A 22,620-nucleotide genomic window follows, 5' to 3' on the forward strand; every position below is an offset into this window, starting at 1 on the left:
TGCTTTCCAAAAGCTCCAGCACATCCTCTTCCTTAATATCTACATTCTCAAGCTTTTCAGTCCACTGCAAGTCATCCCTTCAATAGCCAAGATCCTTTTCCATAGTGAATACTAAAGTAAAGTATTCATTAAGTACCTCCGCTATTTCCTCCGGCTCCATACACACTTTTCCACTGTCACACTTCATTGGTCCTAGTCCCTCACAGAGATGCATCTGACTTTTAAGGACAAAGCAAGAGGCAAAGAGTGTGGATAAAAGGAGCCTTTTTAGTTGGCTGTCGGTGACTAACAGTATTCCACAGGGGTTTGTGTTGGGACCAGTTTTTATGTTATATGTTAATAATTTGGATGATGGAATTCATGGCTTTGTTGCAAAGTTTGCATATGATGTGAACATAGGTGGAGGGGCAGGTAGTGTTGAGAAAGTAGCGAGGCTACAGAAGGACTTAGATTAGGAGAATGGGCAAAGAAGTCGCAAATGGAATGCTGTGTCAGGAAGTGTATGGTCATGTACTTCTATAGAAGGGTTGACTATTTTCTAAATGGAGAGAAACTACAAAAAACTGAGGTGCAAAGGAACTTGGGAGCGCTTGTAAAGGATTCCCTAAAGGTTAACTTGCAGGTTGAGTCTGTGGTAAGGAAGGCAAATGCAATGTTAATGTTCATTTCAGGAGGACTTAGAATATAAAAGCAATGATGTAATGTTGAGGCTTCATAAAACACTGGTGAGGCCTCACTTGGTGCATTGTGAGCAAGTTTGGGCTCCTTATCCTAGAAAGAATGAAACTGGGGAGAGTACAAAGGAGGTTCATGAAAATTATTCCAGGATCGAAAGGCTTGTCATATGAAGATCATTTGATGGCTCTGGGCCTGCATTCACTGGAATTCAAAATAATGAGGAGTGACCTAATTGAAACCTATTAAATGGTGAAAGGCATTGATAGAATGGAGATGTGGTGGAATTTGTTGAGCCAGAGAGTGGTGAATCTGTGGAATTCTTTGCCACAGGCAGCTGTGGGGGCCAAGTATATTTAAGGCAGAGGTTGATAGATTCTCGATTGGTCAGAGCATGAAGGGATACCAGGGTGAGAGGTGAGGCAGGAGATTTGGACTGAGAGGGAAACTGAATCAGCCATGATCCGTTAATTGTTAGTGGTGACATAGCAGGGAAAGTTAAAAAGAGTATTAGAATTAATGTAGGACACATTGTCTTGCCGAACAATTTGAATAAGGTACCATATAAACAGACATATCAATGATTTTAGGAATATGGATCAAGAAGAACATGACACAAAAGAGGCATAGCAAGCTGACTAAATAACAAAGGAGGGTCATGGGGAATGGGTGCAGCTACAATTTTTAATTTGTGAATGTATACCGAGAGTTATGAGGTGATGTATTCTGGTATGAAGAATAGGGAAAGGTAATTCAGCATTTAAATATATGAGGGGTGATTGATAGGTTCGTAGTCTAAGGTAGAAGGAGTCAATTTTAGAAAAGCTGGCACATTTATTTTTCAACACAGTCCCCTCCTACATTTACACACTTCGTCCAGTGGTCGTGGAGCATACGAATCTTACACCTCCAGAAAGTGTCCACAACGAGGGTGATTGATTAGTTCATGGCCTAAGGTAGAAGGAGATGAGTTATACAGCTCTCGTTACATGCACAAGCTGGTCAACTCTTTGAATGATTATGCAGAAAGTTTGAAGTTAATGACATCTCCTTCTACAGGCCACAAACTTATCAATCACCCCTGCTGCGAACGCTTTCTGAAGGTCCAAGATCTGTATGCTCGATGACCGCTGGACTAAGTGTGTAAATGTAAGAGGGGACTATGTTGAAAAATAAATGTGCTAGATTTTCTAAACTTGACTCCTTCTACCTTAGGCCATTAGGATGTAGGCCAGTTGTTTAACATCTGCTGTTGGGAAAATGCTTGATGCCATCATTAAAGAAATAGTGAGGCATCTGGAAAGAAATGGATCCATCAGGCAGACGCAGCATGGATTCAACAAAGGCAGGTCCTGTTTGACAAACTTACTGGAGTTCTATAATGCAGGGGATAGAGGGGAATAGATGGACATCATTACTTGGATTCCCACATAAAAGACTTATCCATAAGTTAAGAATACATAGAGTTTGGGGTGATGTATTAGCATGGATAGAGGGTAGGTTAACTAATAGAAAGCAGAGTTGGGGTACATGGATCTTTCTCTGGTTGGCAATCAGTGGTGAGTGGCGTGCCACAGGGGTCGGTGCTGGGCCTGTAACTATTCATGATATACATTAACGATCTGGAAGAGGGGACCAAGTATAGTGTATCTAAGTTTGATGATGATACTAAACTGAATAGAAAAGCAAATTGTGCAGAAGATATCGAGAGTCTGCAGAGAGTGGGCAAGGGTCTGACAGATGATAAATGCGAGGTCATCCACGTTGGAAGAAAAAAATGGAAGAGCAGATTATTATTTAAATGGTTAAAAATTGCAGCATCAAGAAGTTAAATGGGATATTGGCCTTCATTACCAGAGCAGAGGGGTTGAATTTAAGAGCAGGGAGGTTATGCTGCAACTGCATAGGGTACTGGTGAGGTCGCACCTGGAGTACTACATGAAGTTTTGGTCTCCTTACTTGAGGAACGATATACTGGCTTTAGATGTGCGGCAGAGGTGATTCATCAGGTTGATTCCGGAGATGAGGGAGTTAAAGCATGAGGAGAGGGAAGCAGCCTGGGACTGTACTCACTGGAATTCAGAAGAATGAGAGGAGATCTCATAGAAACATAAAATTATGAAAGGGATAGATAAGATAGAAGCAGAAAAGCCTTTTCCACTGGTAGGTGAGACTACAACTAGGGGACATAGCCTCAAGATGTGGGGGAGTATATTTCCGACAGAGATGAGGAGGAACTGCTTCCAATGAAGCAGTGGAGGCTACCTCAGTAAATATATTTAAGCAAGGTTGGATAGATTTTTGCATAGTAGGGAAGTTAAGAGTTATGGGGTAAAGGCAGGTAGGTGGAGATGAGTCCATGGCCAGATCAGCCAAGATCTTATTGAATGACAGAGCAGGCTCGATGGGCCAGATGCCCTACTCCTGCTCCTATTTCTAATGTTCTTATGTTCTTACACAACTTTGAGATTTGCCTCCTTACAGGCAACCACAAAACAAAGAAGCCCAATAGAGCCCATTAATAAAATACCATCAAACACCCAGTGAGCAAAGAAACAACCGAACTGTGCAACAACAAAAGCAGGTAGACAGCTGAAGCTCACAGAAGTGAGTCCACAGCCGAGAAGCCAGACATCACTGCAGCCAATCCAATAGCCTGTTGGTTGCAGGCCGCAGCCTCAGTTCAGCGCAGAGACGAGTAAACCTCACGGAGCAGCGAACTGAACTGGCCTGTCCCTTGCCCCTGGCCCCAACAACCTGACCTTTACAATCTAGCCTTGCACTTGAATTGTCCAAACCTCAGGCCATCCCTTGCTCTCAGACCACTGCGATATGCTCCTGGGCCTGGACCCAACCGTCTCATTCAGCCCATATTTGACCTTTCCAATTCAGCCTGGTGCTTAAAATGAGGATCCCTTGGGTTATTCTCAGACCTGGACTTAGGCCCTGCCCCCTTGACTCTGCCTCACCTCACCTCAGTTCTGCCACAACGAATCACCAAGTCCGTTCCAGCAATGCCCAAACATTGGCTCATTCCTCGCTCTCAGGCCGGGGCCCTGCCAACTTGATTGTGCCCTAGTTCAATCTACAGTGAGTAGATACACTCCATGGTGATCCCTTTTTCTAGGAGCCCCTAGAAAACACTAAGTAACTATTATGAGATATATAGGTGTCTTCCTGCCTCCTGGTACAATCCAGAGAACAGATAAGATGTGTCTTGATGGAAATGAGAAATTCACCATTGTGGAGAGATAGAGAATAAGAAATGAGAATAGCACAACTTATTCCAGTGTTGCAACTTGTATCTTCTTCGTAGTTAGGAAAGTCAGCAGTATATTTCATTAAAGATCTGGTGCACACGCTTACTGTACAGCACATTTACTGCCAACTGTAGCATTTGTGTACTACCAAATTTCCAAAAGCCAAGGAAGTATTGCCATATACCATGTGCACCATTCTCGATGTATGAGCCTTTACACTAGTGTTTGTGCGAGAACTCAATTAAGATTACGTAGCTGTAATAGTAAAATAATGCAAGACCAATATGAAAAAAGAAAAGCTCAGTTTTTAGGGAAAACTGAGATCTAACTACATGTCCAAGCATTTTTAATTTCTACACCCAAAACAGAAATTGCCAACACCAATCAGCTAGGTCAGACATTGTTTGTAGATCCATTTATGCAACTAGTATAGTAACACAAAATGTCCTGTTACAGCTGTTTTTCTGATGGCATCCTTATTTAAAAAGGTAGCATTAATTAAATATACCACACAATAAGTTCTTACCTTCCTAAACTTTTCTAGATGTTTATACACATCAGGATCCAACTCCTGAGAAATATCTTTCATCCAGAGTAGTGCTCCCCGGTATTCTGTGCGAGACTGTTCCATTCGATTCACTGTCAGCCAGGTATCAGAAATGGCACGGTACCTGAAAGTTTCCACTTCCTGGTACAGGCGACATAAAGGACTACGAAGTGCCAGCCTGAGTCAGGAAAAGCACAGCCAGTTAACATCCTCTAACAGGAGGCAGCAAGCAGCTTTCTTCTTCTCAGTGCTTTAACTGGTGCTGTTGTAACATTAAATCAAAACATTCTGGGAATGGGAATTTAATGCATCTCTCTCTACATATTTTATGAACAACCCGTTTCACCCTGATGTTTTGATTTGCTAGAACCCAATTATTTAGTACAGAAATTATGTGTTCAGAATGGGAAAAACAAATGATAATGGGGCAAAAAAGAGAACAATTGGAAGCAACCCAATAATAGGCTTGAAATCCAAGATACAAGGTCTGAGCAGATTGGGTGATGTGATCTACCATATATATTTAAATCAATGACATCAATTGCTCATAAAGGAGATTTATGCAAAAACTACAGCTGATAGGTTTCAGCCGCACAAGTAAAATTGAACATTAAAGCTGCAAATATCAATATTTAGAAAATATCAATTCTATGGCATTCATATTTGCATCAGTACTAACTTCTACTTCATGCTACAAATAGAAAAGGTTTCAAAATAACAATTCGCAGAATCATGTACTTAAGGACTGTTTGCATCCACAACTTGAACAGATGGAACCAGATTCTCCTTTACTTTCTATCCTACTACTGTCACCATCCCACAGACGCACTGTGCGCATGAGCAAAGTTGTACAGTTCCACTAAATTTATCGTGATGCCCTACAAGCTGAAACGTGGAGGTGGGGTCCAGACCCAGAGAGTATTGATGCAACAGAGTCCAGGTCTTAGTGCAAGGATGGTTTAAACACTGGGCTGGATGGATTGAAAAAGCAGGGTGTCAGGACCAAAGGTGAGGGGAGGGTGGATCCAGTTTTGCTCACTGCTCTGCACTGAACTGAGCTGAGGCTGTGGGCTGCTCTGGGCCTTGTGTCTGTGGACTCACTTTTGCTCTGAATTCTATTTGCTCTCTTTTATTGTTTGCATAATTTGTTTATTCTTCCCCTTTTTGCAAGTTGTATATTTGGCAATCATTTTTTTTAAATGGGTTCTGTTGGGTTTCTTTGTTTTGTGGCTGCCTGTAAGGCATAATGCTAAACATACTTTGAACTTCGAAGAGAATTAAGAAAACTGAAGGATTGGGAGCAGGAGTAAGCCAGCTGACTCTCTGATACTTCCTTAAGGAGAGTACGCACATCCTGCCACCGTCCAGTGGGTCAGATTTGCCCCCGTCCAATGCTTAACATTACTATGAATGGCTGTGAAAGTATGAAAGTAAGAGAAAACATTGCCGAAAGTGGAGGTGTTGCAATTATAGTGAATTTACATTTTTATCTAATGCAGTTCACTTTGTGTTTTATTTTTCATTGAATGAACTTAATTGTCTATTAGTTTTTTTTTTGATGTTTTTGTGAATATGAGAAACAGTCATAAATGACTGAATCATTTTACAAGCTTGACTGTGTATTTATCCTGACAGAATGGATTAGCCATCTGCCATTTCTGTGTAAGGGTGTGTTCAGAATCCACAGTGTAATGTCATGTCATACACCTGTAGGCTAAGCTGCTGCTAGAAGGTGTGCAGACCGACTGAATAAAGGATCTAATTTCCTTCCTTATAATCCAAAGTAATCAATTATTGTTTGTACGTGTTGAATCAATTAACATTGCTACAAGTGAAGAAATTGTTCACAAAGTAATTGCTTCAAAATCCTTTGACTCCAGCATCAAATTTATTATGAATCCATGAACAACACAGTGCCTATTATCAGTTTCAGATAAAGGTAAATTTCTGACAGACGTCCTCCTATTTCTCATCATATTCATCACACAATAAAGATTGGACAGATAAATGGCCTTTGGCAATGTTCATATGGAAGTAGGTTAATATTAGTATATCAAATTTTCTCCAGAAGAAAGCAGATAAACGGCAGGTTCAGTGCACCTAAATAATTATCTTATCAAACATATTTCCTACAATTGAAGTGGATACCTTAACTCCTTATCGCCATTCAGCACAATCAGACTAACATGTTAAATATGGCAATTACTCCAATACCTCTGTTGTGAGGAGAAGCACAGTGCCTTTCCAGTTGCTTGCATCATCTTTCCTGCTCTGGTTTTATCCTGGGAACCCTGCGATCTAAGAAATTTGCCCAATTCATTTTCTTCCTGAGACAAAACTGAAATGGAAAGATAAAGTCATTAATTTTATTGCTGTTCAGAACTTAGAAAGAAATGGTTTGAGAACAGGCTAACCCACATCCCTGGAATAAAGTGCATGTAGAAACATTTTTAGCAGAATATTTGTTTCATTTTTTTTTAAATCACTCAGTCACCATACATTGCATCTCAGTTTTTTTAAAAAAAATGTCAGAATTAACTTGCCGAGTAAATGCACCACCTGGTGTATTGTACCAAATAATGCAGAATTCTTCAACTTTTACCGCAGCCAGCTAAGCAAACAATACAGGGGAGAAATAAATTGGCAAAAGTATTCCTAAAATTATAAAGAAAAAGTAAAACCATTTCTGTCCTCAGCTATACTTCAATGATTTGCATTCACAAGTATTTGTAAATAAATGTTGGGCAAGGTCTGAACTAGATTTTGTTAAGATACTTCTTGCCACAGAGCAGATAACTTGCTGATGTTTAAAAGTGTAAGAATGACCTTCTGGGAGGAAGAACTAAAGTAATAGTTCTGTCCTGGTCATCACAATCTGAGATAAAAGTGGGGCAAAAAAAAACCTGATTACCTAGCATAATGTTTAATTAATTTAAATCTCTGTGGAGTTTAAATGTTTTCCCTGTTGCCCAGCCTATTTGCTTCTCACACCACTGTTCTCATGGCTTCCAGGAGCTATTATGAGAACAATAATTACATGAACTTATACAGAATCCCAAGACTGAAGAGTAAATCATTTTTTTTCCTTATTATTTCAGATTGAAAATTTTCACTCATTCCAGTCTTGGCAAATTTCAGCAGTAACAAAATTTCTAGTCCTCCAGGCAGTTCTGCCCTCTAGTGGCCCTGTGTCTCTTTTGCTGCAAAGAGGGTCATTCAAAATATTCCACCATCATAATTCGTGCCTAACAGGAATTTGGCCAGGAGGAGATTACCACCACTTGATGTTCCCAATCCAGTGAAATGAACCAAGGATTATAAGAAATCAAGTAGCAACTCCAGTCAATTTTAGAATTAGACAAAATATGCACATGTGGGAAGTGATGGACTGTTCACTCATGACCTACCTCCATAACATGGCACAAATCCTTGGGCTGAATGAGCCTTGTTTAATTTCTACATTAATACTTTTATTGAATTATAGTTTTAATTACTAATTCCTTGTAATATTCAACGCTATGTTAATGACATTGCAGTAACACAAATAGCCATATGTTAAAACAATTCAGCTAACAGCATTGAATACATACAGCAAATCTGTTTCTGATACTGTTCAATGACCTTCAGAAGTTCCATACATGTCCTTTGAACGCAATGGAATACCTAGACAGAATAAAAAGAGTGAAAGCAATTCTATATACTGAGGGTATAATCTGAGAGGGAGACAGCAAGGTTTGTAAAAAGGAAAATAGGGGATGGGATTATCACAATGTTGAACAATAGTTTCAATACTTCTGGTGGGTATCTGGGGTATTAACATCAAACATCCATAATGACTCCAGCTGTCAAAGTCAAGTTACCATCATTGTTCCACACAGGAATGAATGAAAACAGTTGCCATGAATCTGTCAACACAAGTGCATCACATTCAAAAAGATATGACCCCGTAACAGAAGACTTCAATGGAGACGGACTATATTCTGTTGAGAAACTTCTCAAGCTTAATTGGCAGTCACCTATGGGTTAGTAAATTTCTCTGGATGCCTACAATTGCTTGGACCTAAATATGATATCTGGATACTTATAGTTATGTTCACTGGCATATCTAGATATATGTATAAAAAATTGATCAAACATACTTATCAGATCTCCTTTAACTATATTTATACAAAACAAAAATCAACAGTTTCATCAGCTGTAATTAACCAAAATCTTTAGCAATCCTTCTGGATTGCGGGAAGAGATAAAGGCAGAAACAAATATCCTCTCTCCTGTCATGCTTGGGCTTGTTGAACTACAGATGTTGCAAATCTGAAATTAAACCAGCAAATGCAGGAAATACACAGCAGATGAGGCAGCTTCACCCATGAGAGAAAGTTATTGATTCCAGACTTGGTTTAATGTTTTGAATCTCTTTAGTAAAAGTACCACAGGAAGGCTGATATGCTCCTAATATTCAGTCTGCGCTCTCTCAGTGAAGTGCTTTAACTTACTGACAGACAGCACCCTGGTTTTGATGGGAAATAAAATTCCATCAATTTCAGCATTGAAGTGGAACATCAAATACTAGAGATCACTGGTTCAAGGTGAGACGGGAGAATATTTAAAGAAGCCACGCGAGGCAGGTTTTAAACAAAACCCTCTAAGTGAAAGTTGCCCGGAATATGTTGCTGGAGAATGGTAGCTCTGATAGTTTCAAGATTAGGGAGCAATAACTTAAATTAAGGGCAAGTTGAAATTTCCTCTGGCAGAGAGTGATAAGAATTCCAACATTCTGTCTGAGAACTGGGAGGCTGGATCACCAGGAGTATTTAAAGTGGAACTGGACACATTATTGAAAGATCAGGGGACTGAGGCAATGGGAAATTGGCACAAAGTGGAGAAGGGCTTGTGTGAGCGAACCACAACAACACTGGGTGGTGAGGTAGGCTCGATGTGCCAGTGTCCCACTCCAGCTGCTATTATTTTAATTCTAGAGTTTCTCCTGAACACATCTACTTCTGCGTTACTTAAAGATCACTATTCATGCAGACTAATCTATGTTCTGTCAGATTCTAGTACTCTACAGCACCCACCTCCTACAGTTAACCCTGACCAATGTAAACACCCTAGCTAATCCACAACTTACCTGTACAACTAAAGGAATCAGCATATTTGGACCTGCTAGCAAAGGATAACATATTAATAATGCTTTTGTTTAACATGCATTTGCTCTTCAGTCATTTCGTTCTTGGTTGCTACCTAAATTAATACTTAGCTGGCTCTCATTTCTATACATGGAACGGTCAGTTAAAACAATGTTTCCTCAGGTTCAGTGGCAGACAGAATTTTGTAAAAAGCCAGTGTGGGAGTAAATTAAAAAGGAAAACCATGGAGGTGAGAATAATACTGTGCAAGAGAAGTAAAAAAAACCTTCAACGTATGAACTGGGATAAATTTAGGTGATGCTATACAACACAGGCCCTTCAGCCCAACATATCATGCCAATCAAAGCTCGTCCCATTTGCCTCTGTTTGATCCAGAGCCCTCAAAACTTTTCACATCCATGTATCTGTCCAAATGTTGTAACTCTATTTGCTTCCATCACTTCCCTACCTGTTTGTGGAAAAAGTTGCTTCTTGGGCACCCCCTCTGGCCTTCTACTCCACTACCCTGGGAAAAAGACTGACCATTCACCTCACCTATGCCCCACAATTCTGCCTCTCCCTCATCCTCCTAAATACAAGGGAAAAGAGACTCACCATATCCAGCCTCTCCTTATAAATCAGGCCCTCCGGTCCAACAAAATCCTTATACAATTGTTGGCACTGTTTTCAGCTCAGTGTGCCCTTCCAATACGTAGGCACATCCTTTCCCACAACCGGTAGTACCTACGGGAGGTGCTGCCTCAAGAAAGCAACATCCATCAGAGATCCCTAATCACTAATTTAGCAACACAGTGAACACTTGACCACCTTCCACCACAATGGGCTTTTTTGTTCTTATTGTGCTTCCTTGTTAAAAAAAACCATTTATTTTTTCTTGTGAATACTACATTTATGATGCTACATGTTGCAAAGTTTTTCATTGCACCTGTGCATACATGCGCTGAAGAGATCAGGGAAGCATTGGTAATGATCTTTCAAGAATCACTAGATACTCAAATGGTTCTGCAAGACCGGTAAATTGCAAATGTCACTCCACTCTTCAAGAAAGGAAAGGGCTAGAAGAAAGGAAATTATAGGCCAGTTAGTCCTCAGAGATTAGGAAGATATTAAAGTCGAACATTAAGGATGTAGCTTCAGAGTACTTGAAGGCACACAATAGAACAGGCAGTATTCAGCATGGTTTCATCAAGGGGAAAATCTTGCCTGAAAAATCAGTTGGAATTCTTTAAGAAATATCAAGCAGGATTGACAAAGCAGAATCAGTTGATGTTGTGTATTTGGATTTTCGGAAGGCTTTTAACAAGGTGCCACACAAGGCTGCTTAACAAGCCATGGTATTAAATGAACGATGTAGCATGGATAAAGCAGTGACTAACTGGCAGGAAGCAAAGAGTGGGAATAAAAGGAGTCTTTTGTGGTTGGCTGCCGTGACTAGAGGCGTTCCACGGGGTCTGTGTTGGGACAGTTTTTTTTGTTTTGTTTTTTTTTAAACACACCTTATATGTCAATGACTTGGATGATGGAATTGATTCCTTTATTGCAAAGCTTGCAGATGATACGAAGATAGGTGGAAGGGCAGGAAGTTTTGAGGAAGTAGAGAGGCTATAGAAGGACCTAGATAGATTAGGAGAATGGGCAAAGAAGTGGGAGATGAAATACAATGTTGGGAAGTGTATGGTCATGCACATTGGTGGGAGAAATGAAAGGGGTGACCATCTTCTAAATGGACAGAAAATACAAAATAAACTGAGGTGCAAAGGGACTTGGGAGTCTTTGTTCAGGATTCCCTAAAGAATAATTTGCAGGTTGAGTCTGTGGTGAAGAAGTCATATGCAATGTTAGCATTCATTTCAAGAGGATGGGAATATAAAAGCAAGGATGTAATGTTGAAACTTTACAAAGCACTGGTGAGGCCTCACTTGGGAGTATTGGAAGAAGTTTTGGGCTCTTTATCTTAGAAAGGATGTGCTAAAAATGGAGTCAATTCAAAGGAGATTCATGACAATGATTCCAGGTTTGAATGGATTGTCATGTGAAGAGCATTTGATGGCTCTGGGCATGTATTCACTAAAATTCAAAAGTGACCTCATTGAAACCCATCAAATGATGAAAGGCCTTGATAGAGCGGATGTAGAGAGGATGTTCCCTGTGGTGGGAGAGTGTAAGACCAGAGGTCACAGTCTCAGAATAAGGGGCATCCTTTCAGAATGGCGATGAGGAATTCTTTAGTTGGAGAGTGGTGAGTCTGTGGAAGCCAAGTCTTTACGTATATTTAAGGCAGAGATTGATAGATTCTTGATTGGTCAGGGCAAGAAGGGATATGGGGGGAGGGCAGGAGATTGGGGCTGAGAGGAAAAATGGGTCAGCCACGATGAAATGGCAGAGCAGACGATGGGCCAAATGGCCTAATTCTGCTCCGATTATGTCCTTGCCAAATAGCTAGGAAAGCAGAACTGTAACTGTAAATGCAGGCTTTCTAACATTGTACATTATTGTCACAGGACACCCCAACTATGCATTCAGTGCCCTGACCAATGAAGGCATGCTTGCAAAATGCCTTCTTCACCACCCTGCCTACCAGTGTCAGCACTTTCAGAGAACTATGTATCCATACCCCAAGGTCTCTCTGTTCTGCACTTTCCAGGTTCCTGCTATTTATTGTGCATGTCCTGCCTGATTCAACACCCCAACATCATCAATTCCCATCTGTCCAATTGAATTCCTTGGCCACCTTCTAGTTGATCTAGATCCTGATACACTCTCAGATAAGTTGCTCCACATAGTACAATACCACCAATTTGTGTGTCATCTCCAAATGTATGCACATGCTGCTAACCATGCCAACTACATTCTCATCCAAATCGTTAATACAGATAACATACAGTGGACCCAGCACTGATCCCTGCAGTACACTTCAAGGCTACGTGCCCCCAACCTGAAAAAAAAACTGAGGCCACCATCCTTACTGCTTCCACCAAACCAGTTCTGCATCCATCTGGCTCACTCACCTGGGCCCCACGAGATATAACCTTCTGAAATAGCCTACCAGTCCTTGTCAGAAATCTATATTTGCTAAAAATCTATATGGACAAGATTTAACTCTCTGCAGTGATCAATTCTCTTGGTCACCTCTTCAAAATAACAACTGAATTCATGAGATGCAATTTTTCATGCAGAAAGCCATACGGACTATTCCCAATCAGTCCTCACTTTTCCAAATGTGGGTAGATAGCATCTTTCAGAATCTCCTCCCGTAACTTCCCCACCACTGATGTTAGACTCACTGGCCTGCTTGAAGCCCTTCTTAAATAAAACCACCCTCAAATCTTCCATAGCAATTTCTTCTCTACTTTTCCCACAATGTCCTAGAATACACTTGGGTCATATCCCAGGGATTTATCCATCTTTATATGCTTTAAGACCACTAGCACCTGGTCTTTTACAATATGATGTCTTGGAACATATCCATTATTCTCTGAATTCCCTTTATATTAATGAACAACTTATAAATTATTTCACAGAAATGTGAATTGACTTGCTTGCCAGAGAAGACAGAGTTAAATTGGGCTGCACATTGCACAGCTGAAACCATTGAGAATGGAGGCTTCCGTTTGGTGCAGAAAATAAAATACTACAACTGCGCCATCAAGTGGCACAGCTTGGAAGCTTTTCTTTAAAAAGATGAGCTCAAATTCTGTGCATTCTTTACTAACACAGACGTTACAACCGTTTATGCTGCTACTTGAAAAGGTGCAAAGAACTCACGTCTTTTTTCACATTGAAGCTTTACTTTGGTAGATGTTTAAAAAATTCTTAGATCAAACACAACTGGATTTAAAAAGCAGTTTAGAATGCAATATTGCAGTCACACACCATGATTTAAAAAAAGTAATTACTGATGTGCACATTATTAAATTAAATGGGCAGTGTTTCCACAATAAGTTACTGACAATAAAACCTTACAGCATAAAATGGAATTCACATTTTCCATCCCATTGGAATTAACTTTCTGTAACAGCTAAGATGGACGTATCTAAGAACATCAGTAAATATCCTAACCTCATTAAAATGTTTAAGTATTTTACTACCAACACTAACTCAAGGCAGTTTGGGCATCAAAATTATTTGTGTTTTCATTGACATTTATGAAAATGAAGCAGAAATGTTGAAAATTACCTTTGACTCAAAAGGACAGAAAATCAGTTAATCTGCCACATCAATAACCAGAAATTGTTCTATAAGAGCATGACTTAATATGGAATAGATTTGCAATGCAAAACAATTAACAAAAAGGAATAAAGTCAAAATATATGAAGGTCAGTTGGCATCTAAAAACTATGACATTGTGTGACAACAGACGTGAGAGGACATTGATCTAAATACTAAAATCACAATCATGTTTATAATCGCTGACAAATTTTGTGAACTTTTTTGTTTTGAGGCAGCAAAGCAGTGTAATACATAAAATATCTCGATAATAATGAGAAGAGAGCATGTCCTGGTGGTTGGGGTCCTGAATGATGGATGTCACCTTTTTGAGGTACAAGGTGTTCCCCCCAACAAAGATAGAGCATTCCTCTGAAACCCTTCTTAAGCCGAAATGGCACAAAGCAAAGAACCATTAATTTACATGGGAAAAATTTTCGTAAAGGGAAAAATCCTCTTTGTAATGTGAAAACAGATTACTAATGTAGGTCTTTTGTAAAAGCAAAGTGGTGTAAAGCAAACATTCGTAAAGTAGGGGACACCTGTATCACCTTTTGAAGATGTCCTCGATGCTGGGGCAACTAGTGCCCATGATGGAGCTCGCTAAGCTTACAGAGCCTCTGCAGATTTTTCTAATCCTGGGCAATGGCCCCTCTATACCTGACAGTGTACATCAGAAGAAATCTGCTAGAGGCTTTGGTGACGTACCAAATCTCCTCAAACTTATAATGAAACATAGCCACTGGCATGCCCCCTTTGAAACTGAGTCAATATTTTAGGCTCAGGATAGACCTTCAGAGATGCTGACTCCCAGGAACGATCATCCTTTCCACTGCTGACCCCTCCCCCCAACGAGGACTGGTGGGTGTTGCCTTGGACTTCCCCTTCCTGAAGTCCACTGTTAATTCCTTGATTTTACCAGTGTTGAGTGCAGAGGTCTCACTCCTGCATGTTTCCTGACAGCAGTAGTGTCATCAGTGAATTCACAGATCGTGTTAGCACTTTGCCAAGCCACGCAGTCATGGGTGTAGTGAGTAGAACAGCAGGCTAAGCACACAGCCTTGAGGTGAGCCAGCGTTGACCGTCAGTCAGCAAGGAGATATTATTTCCGATCTGTGGTCTCCCGATAAGGAAGTAATGGATTCAGTTGCCGAGGGAGTTACAGAGGTCCAGTTTCGATGCATAATTTTGTCTTACTAATTTGTTTTGTCTTCTAGGCACTACCTGGCTGACAGAGTACATCTGGGACTTTTCATTCGCATACAAACGAGGAACAAGTTTTTGATGCCGACAGTAATTAACAAATGCAAACCTGAGGGTAAGGAAATAGACAACAGGTTTTATTTATGTGTGTGGGAATAATTGACTAGAGCAGGAGTTATTGCCCATTACCAGAGAAGCTGAGCTACAGTCCTTTGCGTGAGAATGCTCCCAAGGTACTGTTGTTGAAGGACTTTTGAAATTGTGATTCAGTGACAAAGAATGGTGACGTACTTTCAAGTTGGGATATTGTGCAAGTTGAAGATGATCATGAAGTTCCAATGCCATAGTTGATCATTCTTCTTGATGGCCAAGGTCGGAAGATTAGAAATAGCTGATAAATAGTCTCATTGAATTGGTACACTGGATTTTATTTACAGAACACACACCAACAAGCCATTTGAGACAAAAAGATCACAAGCTACAGGAGCAGAATTAAGCCATTTGGCTCATCGAGTGTGCTCTGACATTATCATGCCTGGTCCATTTTTCCTTTCAGCCCCAATCTCCCGTCTTCTCCAAGAATCCCTTCATGGCCTGACCATTCAAGAATCCATCCACCTCTACCTTATATATTCAAAACACTTGACCCCCACTGCTGCTTGGTTCAATGAATTCCACAGACTCACACTCTCTGGAAAAGAAATTCCTCTCCTCCGTTCTAAAAGTATGCCTGCTGATCTGAGGCTGTCCCTTCTGGTCCTAGACACTCCCACCATAGTAAACATCCTCTCTGCATCCCCTCTATCAAGACCTTTCACCATTCAATAGGTTTCAATTAGGTCATCCTCAGTCTTCAACATTCCAGTGAATACAGACCCAGAGCCAGCAACTTCACTTCGTACAACAGGCTGTTCAATTCTGGAATCACTTCTGTGAATCTCTTTTAACTTTCTCCAGTTTCAGCACATCTTTTCTAAGATAAAGGGCCCATAACTGCTCACAATACTCCAAGTGAGGCCTCACCAGTGCTTTATAAAGTCTCAACATTACATCCTTGCTTTTATATACCAATCCGCTTGAAATAAATGCTAACATTACATTTGACTTCCTCACCTCAGACTCAACCTGCAAATTAACCTTTAGGGAATCCTATACAAGGACTCCCAGATCACTCTGCACCTCAGATTTTTGTAAGTTCTCTCCACTTAGAAAACAGTCTACCACTTTAATTCTTCTAGCAAAGTGCATGACCATACACTCCCCAACACTGTGTTCCATTTGCCACTTCTTTGCCCATTCTCCTAATGTCTAAGTCCTTCTGTAGCCTCGCTACTTCCTCAAAACTACCTGCTCCTCCCCCCCACCTTTGTATCATTTGCAAACTTTGCAACAAAGCCATCAATTCCATCATCCAAGTCATGGACAAATACTGCAAAATGAAGTGGCCCCAACACAGACCCCTGTGGAACACTACTACTCACTGGCAGCCAACCAGAAAAGGCTCCCTTTATTCCCACTCTTTGCCTCCTGTTAATTGGCCACCGCTTTATCCATGCTAGTACTGTATCTTTCCTATAATACCATAGGCTCTTAACTTATTAAACAGTCTCATGTGCGGCACCTTGTCAAAGGCCTTCTGAATATCCAAGTACACAATATCAACCTATCCTTCGTTTACCCTGTTTGTTATTTCTTCAAAGAATTCCAACAGATTTGTCAGGCAAGATTTTCACTTGACGAAACCATGCCACCTATGGTCTATTTTATCATGTGCCTCCAGGTACCCCAAAACCACATATTTAACAATCAACTCCAACACCTTCTCCACCACTGAGGTCAGACTAACTGGTTAAGTTTTCCTTTCTTCTGCCCCTCTCCCTTCTTGAAGAGTGGAGTGGCATTTGCAATTTTCCAGTCTTCCGAACCCATTGCAGAATCTACTGATTCTTCAAAGATCATTACTAATGCCTTCACAATCTCTTCAGCCAACTCTTTCAGAACCCTGGGGTGTACACCATCTGGTCCTGGTGATTTATCCACCCTCAGACCTTACAGTTTCCCAAAGAACTTTCTCCCTAGTAAAGGCAACTTTACACACTTCTGATTAGCTGACACTCTGGAACTTCCACCATGCTGCTAGTGTCTTCCACAGAGAAGCTTGTTCAAAATACTTACTATATTTATCCATCATTTCCTTGTCGCTCATTTCTACCTCTCCAGCACCATTTTCTGGTGGTCCAATATCCACTCTCACCTCTCTTTTACACTTTATGTATCTTGCCACGCACCCAGTGACCGGATTAAAGAACCAGCAGAAATGGAAAACATATTGGAGTCTGGTATTGCTATAAACTAAAAGTGTTTATAAGTAAGCAATACAGTAATATAAATGCAAATATATTGAACAGATCAGCAATGATATATAGAAATAGGAACAAAACTAGGCTCTTTCAAACTTACTGGTGAATGATGGTGAAGAGAGTTCAGTTCAGTTCGTGGTCTTTAGTTGAGTAACATTGGAGAGAGAGAGAGGCGAGTGGTGATGCCGTCGATCTTCTCGTTGTTCTCTGAAGTCCCGTAGAAGTCACCGACTGTGACTATAATAACATGCAACCGTTCTTCAGTGGTGGAATTATCCCCAAGACAAGGATGGACACGCAAGTAATTCCCCACCGGTCACACCTTTTTACGCTGTGAGCTGCCGATAGATTTCCCCAAATCGATCCTCCAAAAACCCACCTTCACGTGGGTGCAACAAAGCTCGTTCAGTGTCCAAAACTGAGCGTCTGGTGGTGTGCCTGTCTGAGTAGCAGTGGACCTGGTTTTTATCTCCACATGTTGGACACCAGCTGTCCATCAACCTACTTGCCCTCCTCTCTCTGCAGGAACTTCACAAGCAGGCAAGTGTCCTTGCAGAAAGGTAAACAATTTGCAGAGAAACCATAACATCAATCTTTCGAGCAGTTTCTGGCTCTCTCCCTCTCTGTCTTTTAATAGCAGCACAAACGGTATCCAAAAGCCATTCTCATTCTCCCATATTTTAAAGTGATTGTCCACAGAAAATATGAACCTGAGGGGGTACATAACAATCTGAAGAAACTTTTGGTATCTTCTTTAATATTATTGGCTAGCTTAATTTTGCATCCTATCCTTTCCTTCTTAATGCCTTTTTGTTGCCTTCTGTCGGTTTTTAAAATCTTCCCAATCCTCTAAGTTCCCAATAATTTTTGCTCTATTACATGTCCTTAAGTTTCTGGTTCCCCAGGATGTTGATGATGATGCAGAACAATAAACTCATTCTAGAGTAATTCTGTTGAATGTCATATTAGATATGTTGGAGATAGTCATTTCTGCAACACAAATACCACACAATTTTAATTGCTACTTGTTAGGCCATATCTGAGGGTCACCTGTTTTTATGTAAGTAGGCATAAGTATCTTTATTTCCTGAGATGTATAACACACCACAGTGAACATCCCAGATGACAGATAAAACAAATAAAGAAACCTGGGTCTTAGGGAATTGCCAAGTTCCAACAGTCATTAATATGTAATCTGAGGATACACACCTCACAGCCTCTCACGCCTTGCAGCATTTTACAAATGTGGACAAGAGAGGTGAGTTCTAGAGGCAAGGTAAGGCAACAACTGCTTTTGAGATTATGCCAATATTTAACAAGATGAGGTAGAACTGGAGTCAATTGGAAAAGTGGTGAAAATAAATCTCCACCAGCTGGAAATCATTGTGTGTCCAGGCTCAACCATCTTCAATTGATTTATCAACAACCTTCCATCCAAAATAAAGGTCAGAAAATGGGGATGTTTATTAATAACTGCTCAATATCCATGTTGCATGCAACAAGAACCAAAACAAAGTTTAGGCATGGGACAAGAGGTGGCACAAATACTAAATGCCACAAGTACTAGGCAATGACAATTCAAACAAGAGTATGTCTAACCACTTCCATACAATGCTATCTGCTTTGTGACCTGCGACTCATTTCTGATAACTTCAACAAGTCTGGATTCTTTAGATTTTGTGTTTTATCTTGTGTTTTTCTGCTCTTATTTGCCGCTTCTGTGATTCTTTTCTTTGCACATGGGAGGGGTTGATGATTTTTTTTCTTTGAATGGTTTTCCACGGCTTTCTCTGGGTTGTATACTGCACACATACTTCGATAATAAATGTAAAATTCAAACTTTGACTGGCAGAATATACTCTATCCTTGCATATGCACAACTCCAACAACATTAAAAGGCCATCAAACCATTCGATCAGCATTCAAGAAGTTGCAGATATTGTAATCTGGAGCAAAAACGAACTGCTGGGAGAACTCAGCAGGTGGAGCAGCATCAAAATGCTGGCTGACTCAAAACTTCAACTGTCCCTTTGCCTTAATAGATGCTGAGTCCCTCCAGCAGTTTTTGACCTGACAAGCAAGATGACTTTCCATTTCGGAGAGTCCAGAAGTGGCTGACAAAGACCAATACAAGAATGGTAGATACTTCCACAGATGAGTAGGAAGAGCATGGTAGAAAGGCAGTTTGTGAGGTGGCTTGTTCTTTCTGTCTTATATGCTGGATTACTGTATGCTCCTTGTGAATAAACACTGCCAGCCTGATATGCTCCATCTCTATTCTGAGTGGTCATAGGACAGATATTTCCAAGAGACCACAGGAATACTACACTTCAGGGAAGTGTTCAGCACTGCCCTGAATTTTTTCCCCGTTCACCTGATGACCTCTTCCCACAATGAGCCCAGAATAGAGCATCTGTTGGTGTTGGGCACGACTTGATCAAAGAGCCAACTACTGGACCTTCAACACTGGGGTGTTTACTGCTTATTTATTTAGGGATACAGCATGCGATCGGCTCTTCCAGACCTTTCAGCCTTGCAGCCCAGCAACCCTCGATTTAATGACGACGATGACATCGACTCAGGCCTCAGGTGTTGGGCATTTTCATGCTCTACAAGGCGCAGAACGAAAGAGCACGCCACTCCTCACACAGACATTTCGCAGCGCCTTTCTTTATTTTACAAGGTCAAGTTGCCAGCTCAACACTCAACTCGGCACGGATGGAAAGCGTACTCGGGAACGGCCCGACTGGATTCGAACCCAGGAATCTCCGTTCTGGAGTCCAGCGCTGATGTCACTGCGCCACCAGCCCCTGATTTAGCCATAATGTAAACACAGGAAACTTTAAGATGATCTACCAGCTAGCAGGCCTTTGGACTGAGAGGGGAAACCGGAGCACCCAGAGGAAACCCACACATTCAGTTTTTGGATTTAATGCGAATCATTTTTGGGTCAGCTGTAGAGGAAAGAACCTGCTAATATTGATGAGCTTAGAGGAAAAAATTATTTCAAGACATGCTTGTATGGCTTCTTCAGCAGTAAAACTGAAGCAGACCTTGACCATGTTTCCACATGACACCAGTTAGAAGCTATTCAGCAAGTCTCCTGTCCCAATTAAGCAGCACAGAGTTGGCCCAAGTTGGCCCAAGTAAGTAACTACCCCAATGGCTCAATTAACTAAAACCCATTGTACTCCAGTTCTTTACTGATGTTAAGCAACATACACAAAATGCCAGAGAGAAATTCAGCAAGTCAGACAGCATCTATGGAGAGGAATAATCAATCAATGCTTATGATTCTGCTGAAGGGCCTTGGCTTGAAACTTCAAACTATTTGTTCTCCTCTATAGATGCTGCAAGATTTATAGAACATAGAATAGTACAGCACAGTACAGGCCCTTCGGCCCACAATGTTAAATCCTGCCTCCCATATAATCCCCCCACCTTGAATTCCTCCATATACCTGTCTAGTAGTCTCTTAAATTTCACTAGTGTATCTAGTAAATTTCACTAGTGTATTTGCTGAGATCATCCACCTTTTGTGTGCATTGTTCAGTATCTCCAGCATCTGCAGTATCTCTTATTTTTATGAGCTGATGTTGGTTTATTTTTTCCAACTTATAAATGTCCTGGTCCTGCTCATCAACTATTTGACCCACCCTTCCATCTCTAAATCCTCCCTCATAGTCTTTGTTTCTCTGTTTCCAGTGCAATAACCATCCCTTCTCCATCACACAACATTCAGTTAACATTAGTCCTGCTCCCTCAAACTTCCTCTTTAAGCTCATTTGTTTCCTCACCTTTCAAAACTTCATCTTTAACCAAATCCTTGCTCACTTCAATGTCTCCATCTTTGACTGTGTTTATTCTCCTATATTCACTATATAACCATATAACAACTACAGCATGGAAACAAGCCATCTCGGCCCTTCTAGCCTGTGCCGAATGCTTACTCTCACCTAGTCCCACCTACCTGCACTCAGCTCATAACCCTCCATTGCTTTCCTGTCCATATACCTATCCAATTTTTTTTTTTTAATGCCAATATTGAACTTGCCTCTACAACTTCTACTGGAAGCTCGTTCCGCACAGCTACCACTCTCTGAGTTAAGAAATTCCCCCTCGTGTTACCCTTAAACTTTTGCCCCCTAACTCTCAACTCATGTCCTCTTGTTTGAATCTCCCCTACTCTCAATGGAAAAAGCTTATCCACGTCAACTCTATCTATCCCCCTCATAATCTTAAATACCTCTATCAAGTCCCCCCTCAATCTTCTACGCTCCAAAGAATAAAGACCTAACTTGTTCAATCTTTCCCTGTAACTTAGGTGCTGAAACCCAGGTAACATTCTAGTAAATCTTCTCGGTACCCTCTCTATTTTGTTGACATCTTTCCTATAATTCGGTGACCAGAACTGTACACAATACTCCAAATTGGCCTTACCAATGCCCTGTACAATTTTAACATTACATCCCAACTCCTATACTCAATGCTCTGATTTATAAAGGCCAACATACCAAAAGCTTTCTTCATCACCCTATCCACATGAGATTACACCTTCAGGGAACTATGCACCATTATTCCTAGATCACTCTGTTCTACAGCATTCCTCATTGCCCTACCATTTACCATGTGTGTCCTATTTTGACTAGTCCTACCAAAATGTAGCACCTTACACTTATCAGCATTAAACTATGGAGCACATTGGAATTTTAAATAACACTACACAATACAAATGTTTGCAGGATTTTGAAAGATATGATTTCAACAAATAGATTAAAACACTCTTAATTGTCAATTAATACACCTTAGCAACATACAGAAATTTTTGAAAAATAACACAAAATGCCTTTACCTCTAATTTAGCATCAAGGTCTGCATCTGAAGCTATAACGTGTTGATCTTCTTTCTTCCCAGTAACCTTGATAAGAGTTTGCTTTGTTTTCCAGTATCTCTGCTGCATTTTATTCACAACTGAATTGTCCTGGATCCAGATATGTCGTTTATAAAAATCTCGGGAATATCGACTGATAAAACAGAAGTAATCTGGGTTATTCAAAACTGCATTTCATTATAAATATCTAATTGTTATGCCAGTCTCCTCCGCCAACCTGCTAAGACATGGAACTATTTTGACCAGGAAGTATATGGGAGCAGCTCTAACAATAAGTTGTTCCTCTCTGCACCTTGTGCCACATCGGGTGGCAGCCTCGCCATTTCTTTAG

At 40.7% G+C, this 22,620-nt stretch overlaps 1 protein-coding gene across 9 annotated transcripts in view; it reads right to left on the reverse strand.

The window, feature by feature from the left end:
* The window catches only part of ica1 (islet cell autoantigen 1), a 139,962-nt gene that overhangs the window by 108,071 nt on the left and 9,271 nt on the right, over window positions 1-22,620 (reverse strand). For all 9 annotated transcript variants that reach the window (XM_059972604.1, XM_059972606.1, XM_059972603.1 and 6 more), the window contains 4 exons: window positions 22,251-22,422; window positions 8,073-8,145; window positions 6,697-6,820; window positions 4,462-4,660 (listed from right to left, as the gene is read on the reverse strand). In XM_059972604.1, the coding sequence (XP_059828587.1) occupies window positions 4,462-4,660; window positions 6,697-6,820; window positions 8,073-8,145; window positions 22,251-22,422 (568 nt within the window). The remainder of the gene's footprint in view (window positions 1-4,461; window positions 4,661-6,696; window positions 6,821-8,072; window positions 8,146-22,250; window positions 22,423-22,620) is intronic.

This window comes from Hypanus sabinus, chromosome 6, assembly GCF_030144855.1.
Source record: "Hypanus sabinus isolate sHypSab1 chromosome 6, sHypSab1.hap1, whole genome shotgun sequence".
NCBI classification, from domain to species: domain Eukaryota; kingdom Metazoa; phylum Chordata; class Chondrichthyes; order Myliobatiformes; family Dasyatidae; genus Hypanus; species Hypanus sabinus.